This window comes from Leguminivora glycinivorella, chromosome 10 (genome assembly GCF_023078275.1).
Source record: "Leguminivora glycinivorella isolate SPB_JAAS2020 chromosome 10, LegGlyc_1.1, whole genome shotgun sequence".
Classification (NCBI taxonomy): Eukaryota; Metazoa; Arthropoda; class Insecta; order Lepidoptera; family Tortricidae; genus Leguminivora; species Leguminivora glycinivorella.
This window is the reverse complement of record NC_062980.1, coordinates 15,211,370-15,218,481: the sequence shown is the minus strand read 5'-3', so window position 1 is coordinate 15,218,481 and position 7,112 is coordinate 15,211,370. Positions and strand designations below refer to the sequence as shown.

Below are 7,112 nucleotides of genomic sequence, written 5' to 3'. Positions count from 1 at the left end.
GTTACCGTATCGAAAGGGTTAATCAAATGAAGAGGTTATCCGGTCCGTGAGTAAGAATAGTAAGATTTAGTTTACGTGACGGCCAATGCCACCAATCTACCAGATTTGGTAAAAATACAGTTATTCATATGATAAGATGAAATCAATTAATTATTGATAAAGTTTTGGTCTATGGTAAAATATTCATCGGTAGGTACACAATCTCGGCGCTACACAAAATGAAATTCTCGTCATAGTGATCTGCCAATTAAAAAACATTAATCTACCTCACAATAATATTTTTAAAGTCATCAAAATTCGGTTTCGAAAGTTTGTACAATACGAAAATTAATTTCGATTAAAACTATTATAAAAAAAATGAGAGATCATTTTTTAAACATACCGAAGTGAACAAACCACTGAAACCGTTTACATTATACTATTTACAGTTTTCTCGAATGGAAGGTTGATGTTTGAAAAACATTATTTTCCAGAAAATAATAATTTAAGAGATAATGACTAGTCGTTTCAGTCGACCTTGCACCTATCAATATTTCGTTATTTAAATAATACCAATTCCATTCTATTTTAAATTTATCATTAATATATTACGTAAATAGGAATAAGTTTTTTTTTATTTCATCAGAGAACTTGAAGGAATATATAAATAAATAATTTTCCAAACGTTATTAACAATTGCCTTGGAAAATAATGTTTTTAAAACATACAAAACATTATATTTGAGCAGAGCACCTCACGTTAGGTTAAAATATGTTGACGTTTTAACCTTTTTACCGTAGTCGCAGAGTGGTGTATCTCCTGTAGTATTAATTAATCTGTGCATTGGTTAAGGTGAGTTAAACGCGATGAAAAGGTTATTATGTAACGTCATAGAAATTGGCGTATAAAATTGCAAATATTAAACATTTTTAATGTAAAGTTACTACTGTATACTGATGAATAACCTGAGTGAGGTGCTAATTAAAAAAAAACTAGCGATCATAAGTTAAGGTGGGTCACTCTTAGTTATTTCAGGTTTATTCTAAAACTGGGTTTCTCACTCACTCACATCAATATAGAGCGAGACACATACTTAAGAACAAATAATAATGTTTCATACAAATATTGTCTAAATTCTGGTATTAAGGAACCAACATTTAAGTAATTCTATTTTTACTACAAGATACATAGTTCTAAAATGTCTTCAATAGTATTCATATAATAATAATGCTGCCAAAATAAGGCCCTACTGTTAGGCAAAGGCATTTTTTCAATACGGGTACTTGCATTACCATTAGAATATGATATGTATGTGCCTTACCATCGAAAAACACCTTATAAGTATAAGGACCTTTTCGTATGGACCCACAAGTTTTATAGAATCCATAATTCTATATAGAGTCCGTCTAAGGCTGCGCGCGCGCCCACGGGCAACAAAGTTGCTCGGCGACTTACGTATTTGTATGATAAGTTGCGTCGCTTCGTGTGCGCACTTCCGTACTAGCCCATAGACCGATGATGTGAGCGACGAAAAAGGCGCCGCTAAAAGTTGCCCGTGTGCGCGCTCTCTAAGCTAACTTTACAGCGGCATTGAGATGACAGAGGGATGATCAATGATAAACATCACATTTTTATATAAATATGACATTTAATTCAGCCGTTTTAACCTCGTCATAGTTATCATCGCAAATGCCATGTACGGTTAGTTTAGTCTAATTCTATAAATAAACTATAAGAGATTTGCTAATAGTGACACAAAAACATTCCCTTTATTATCAGAATTGCTACAAAATCTCAAGTTTACAATTCAAGTAGGTATTTATATGCACACCTTCATGAAGAAAAACAATCTGAATTGTAGGTTATACTCTAGTCTAGGTTACTGACAAAAAACTGTCATTTTATATGTCTACATTCATATAGTCCATGGATGGCTGTATGACAATGAAAAAATCTCAATACGAAATATTCACTATTTTAGTCAACTTCACTTTCAAGTAGTATTTAGTACCCGAGAAGTAACTAAAGATATAAACAATAGTTGTATGAAACTCCATTATTAATCGCCTGTATCCTAACATTATTAGATTATACGAATATACATAATGTATAAGCGTTCACTTTTCAAGTACGAAAAACACAAAAAAACTTAAACAAACGTATTGAACTACAGTTAAATCTATATGTATATTTGAATAAGCGGCGAACGGCGTATTTCTTTAACGAGTGAAATAATAAATAGTTCCGAGCCCGGCCGTGTGGGGCCCATTTTGTACAAAAGCCGAATCACCTCTGTAAAGAAAAAAAAACACGCATTAGAATTGTATATTTCATCTAAGTAATATCATTGGTTGGCCACGGATTCAAATCCGTTTTTCGGAATTTATTTATGACATGTCATTCGATATATAGGCACGATTCGATAACGAGACACGGCGATTTTGATAGCTAACTATAAACATCGCCGTGTCTCTTTTATTTACACGGGAGTGATTATCTTTTGTTCGTTTTTATAGCCGATAGCTCATAGCTCTAGCTCGCGGTGGGACCAGAGCCTTATCCAGTAGGTTTTAGGTGAAAACATCGTGAAGTAACTGGACTAATCCCAATGGAGCCCACAGGTATGCTATCTAGGTTGAAATCAAGCAGTCTTTTCAAATTCTGGATTAGTTACCAAACCAGACCTCAGGATCTTATGAGCCGAGGCAAAATGCCGAGATAACTGAAGGAAAAAGAAAACATATACGGGTGTGCGAGTGCTAGAAAATAGTCACGTTGCGCAGGCAGCAGCGGTGAGTCGAGGAGGTCTGAACCACGATTGTATTGCTGTCTTTGTCATTCATTATATGCTAGACTATTGGGACACTACCACAGCCTGTTCCTTACTATACGCTAAAGTCTAAACCTAACCAGGGGCGCCTAACCCTGCTATTCTATCGCCGCACTACAAGTACATGCAGGCGGCTGCGAGCTCGCGGCCCGTTAACCTTTTCACCGCTGGACCCTGTCCGCCAGGACGCTCAATCACACGACAGAGGAAATTTTACATAAACAACTGATAAAAAGTTTAGGAATTGCAAATAGTGATATCGATATTTCAAATTAATGGTTGAAATGTTCTCTGTTTAGCCTTTTTATTCGCTAACTCTCTTTTCTCTCAAAAAATCCAAGCGAAACAGATTTATTATACAAAAGATTTGACTTTCATGCGGCGCAATAGAATTCAATGTCGGCTGCGTGGGGTGCGTTTGTGAACATCAAAAGAGTGAACTTTCTGTACTTGTACTATTATAATTATATTATGTGACCTTGCCTACTTCCAAATTGTGTTTTCTGTATGCATGCTAGAGACTGGCGAAGAATCACGTATCACACTACTACCACACCTCGGACACTGGCTATCAAATATATGAAAGAGGCGCGTTCCTAGCACAGTCTAAGCTCGTGTAGGTGAACGCGTACTATGCTTGTATGAGTGAAATATGACAGGTCGACTGTTTACGTTTTTGACAGGCGGTAACTGTGAGGTAACCAAGAGGCCGGGCGGCACTTTCAGCGGGGAGCGAGAGTGGCCATACTATACGATAGAACTCTTTATTATACTGTGCTACTACAGTAGATCCTGATAGTTATCTCGATCGTATCAGTGTCTCTGTCACAAGCGGCATGCTACCTCAGTTGGTGCAGGTTGCATTGTCTCGATTGTCTTGCTGTCTCTGTCACTCACTATATGCTAGACTAGCGGCACGCTACCACAGCCGGTGCAGGTGCAGGTTGCGCGACAGCACGGAGCGCACGTCGTGCGTGAAGCGCAGCGCGTCGAGGACCGGCAGCAGGTTCAGCAGCGCCGAGTCCAACGGGTCCGAGAACCACGATTTTATTGGTATCGCGTTGTCTGAAAAAGGCGTTGATCTCGTTAGTGGTTCAAGCGAAGGCACGGTACACCTAAATAAGATTAACTTGATTAGCTATTGGGCTGTAAATACACTAAACTCAAAATACACTAGTAGTCAATATGCTACAATTTCAAGACGACCTTTGCTCATAACACACGAGACCCTAATTACTATATTCATATCATAAGAGGAAGTGTGTCTGGCCTTCACATTTGGCTGGTTTACTCATTGTCACTGGTGGTTTTACTTAGTTCTTACTTTTGCATCTTGCTACTTACGATTAGTGGTAAACGTATTGAACTCTCAATAAACACTGATCATCGTCTAAATAGGCCAAATGAGAAGGCCAGACAAATTTCCTCTTATGACACACTTAGGGCCGGTTGTGTCAAACCATCTGTCACCGTTAAAGCGTTTGTTATGATTTTATCGTATGGGAAGTTCCATAGACGTCTGCTGCGTAACGATGATGTGTCTGTCAAATGTGGTTGATGCAACTGGTCCTTAGCCGTATTGAGTATTGACATTACTGGATCCTAATTTCCCATTGACTAAAAGAGAGAATCTTAAAAGTCTTTATCTGACGCTAGTACGGACACACATAAAGATGGCTTGTTTTCTTAGCTCTTACTAAAACATTGTGTTTACCGAACTATTGGTTGATCTCTATTACACTAGTACCAAAGACATATGTAACTCCGTATAGACGGATAAAGTTTAAGAAAAAAACGTACCTCAAAGCCATAGAGAAAAAGGTACGGTGGCCTGGATGGCGTTACACCTTTGGGGAACGCTCGGCTAGATGGCGCTAATATTAATATTTGACATTTTAACACGTATCAAGCTAACAATATGGACCAAATTGTCAAAACTGAAAAGTTTTAAGCTTGTGTCGAGAGGTGGCAGTCTATGCACTGTGATTACATTTTACTTTGACAGTAACTCTCTATAGCACTCGATCCTCTTTGCTAGTACTAACCTGGAAAGTCCCGGTAGGCCCCGGGGGAGTTGTCCAATATGAACACCCTGTTTAGGTCGTCGCATATCGAAGATAGGTTCTTGGTGTATGAGCCGTGCTCGGCTGTGCAATGTTGTCTGCAAAATAAACATGAGATGTGTTGAACAGATAAAAAAAATTGTAAATGGTTGAATTGTGGCGTAGGCGTGAGGCTGGCAGCCTGTCACAATTTCGATTTCTTTCAGCCCCTTCTTGCCAAGAGTGGCACTGAAACTTGAGTAGTTAATGTGCTCTGCCTACCCTTTTACGGGATACAGGCGTGATTATGTTTATGTACGTAAATGGTAAACATTGGCTCGATCGAACGTGCCGGGCGAGGAACCATTCACTGTCGGTTTTTGAACGCGCGGCAAAGGTGTGTTCGCGCGCAGTTGGGACGGATGTTTGTATATTTCAGTTGGCTCGCGCGGCGCAAACATGGACAACGAAAAGTGTCGTACTTTAATTAAATTATACGGCTCTAAACAGTATCTATGGAACAGTAAATGTAGTGAATATCGCAACAAATCAAAATTTTGGTTTCTTGTGAATAATATGATAAATAATTATAAATGCAGCTGCTGCACGTTTATAAGTGTTGATGACGTGGTGCGTCCATGCTGGTTGGAGAGTACAAACTCGTCGAACATTGGATCGCTTGCCGCGCGCGGCTGCCGCGCTATATCGGGACACGCCTTAATGTATTTCATTCATTGGTATATCAATATTTTCAATAACTGACCAACCGGTCTGGCCTAGCGGGTAGCCTGCTAAGCTGCGGTCCCGGGTTCGAATCCCGGTAAGGGCATTTATTTGTGTGATGAGCACAGATACATATTTGTTCCTGAGTCATGGATGTTTTCTATGTATTTGTACTTATATTATAATATATCTTTGTCTGAGTACCCACAACACAAGCCTTCTTGAGCTTACCGTGGGACTCAGTCAATCTGTGTAAGAATATCCTATAATTTATTTATTTATTTATTTAAAAACATGTTTACATGACCTTACAGTATAACCAATGCGTCACAGAGAAAAAGACAAAAAAAGAAAATTAATTAATTAATTTGGGCGATGACGTCACAGCGTGGCTCCGTTGCGTCGTTTGCCCCGGTGTAGGATTCGGCAGGTTGCCCCGGAACCGCCGAAAAACCACACCTTTCGGCCAGAAGTCTGCGCTCGCGATGGTGTCCTGCAGCGGCCGCGGCACACGTACCACAAACGAACTGAAGTGCACGTAGTGTCGCGACTGCAGCTGTTGCACCCTCAGCGTGTAGCCAGTCTTCCGGCGAACGTAGTCCACCACCTCATCGGCCACGGCGGAGTAGTGTAAGCGCGACACGTAGAGCGCCTTGCTCGGTGTGGCAATCCGTAGACCAGAATTCACCGGTTCTGCAGAGCCACACACAGTCTTACGAGCCGCCCTGCGCGCCTTGCTCTTCTTTTCGACCAATGTGAACCCCTCCTCATCCACATTGGTGCGGGAAGTCTTTTCCTTGACAGGTGCCCGTACTTCACATCCTTTTGTTGGTGAATTGACCCGATTAGTTGCTGTAGACTGACCGGCGGTGACGTCAGCGTATGCACGCTGACGTGATTTCGATGAAACAGGAGTCGGCCGCGCGCGCGGGGCGGCGGCACGTGCAGCACATGTTACAGCGTCAGCAGCGTGCAAACTAACCGGCTAATATTTATTTATTTATTTACTGAGCTAATTTAATCGTCTTTTCTTGAGTCTGAGCTGGGGACACATATTGCCGACTGGATCCCTCCCCTGAGTAGGAAGCTGGATCCGCCCTTGCTATCTCTCGAGAACCACTGAACATTAAATATTATTTTCGGAAGGTCGGAGTTACCTATAAAACCGGCGGCGTAGTATTCCGCGGCCGTTGTCCAGCTTATCGGCGACGGCCGCGCCGTAAATCTCCATCGAGGCTGTGAACACCACCAACTCGTACCACTGCGACACCTGGGAGCAAAGGTCAAGGTTACTACGGGCAGGGGCGGCTCACTCCGCGATGTACATGATGGGGCCCATTCAGTGGTGACGACTTTCGCGCGGCGCAATAAAACGGCATTTTGTTAACATCAAAGGAGTGAGCCTTCTGTACTTGTACTATTATATATTCTGTGCTACGGGCCAGTTGCATCAAACACAGACACATCAACGTCACGCAGAAGTCTCAGGAAGGTCTGAGCACGGTCATATTGGGCGTGCAGCGGAGCGGGGCACGCGG

The 7,112-nt window shown here is 41.4% G+C and overlaps 1 protein-coding gene across 2 annotated transcripts in view; it reads right to left on the bottom strand.

The window, feature by feature from the left end:
• Nucleotides 1-7,112, bottom strand: part of LOC125230074 (CTD nuclear envelope phosphatase 1 homolog) — a 12,247-nt gene continuing 5,135 nt past the window's right edge. The window contains exons 4-7 of one of the 2 annotated variants that reach the window (XM_048135077.1): nt 6,732-6,844; nt 4,855-4,970; nt 3,707-3,874; nt 1-2,271 (exon numbers count right to left, since the gene is read on the bottom strand). In XM_048135077.1, coding sequence (XP_047991034.1) covers nt 3,729-3,874; nt 4,855-4,970; nt 6,732-6,844 — 375 coding nt within the window. In that variant the 3' untranslated portion in view covers nt 1-2,271; nt 3,707-3,728. The remainder of the gene's footprint in view (nt 2,272-3,706; nt 3,875-4,854; nt 4,971-6,731; nt 6,845-7,112) is intronic. The other variant, XM_048135078.1, reaches the window with a different exon arrangement.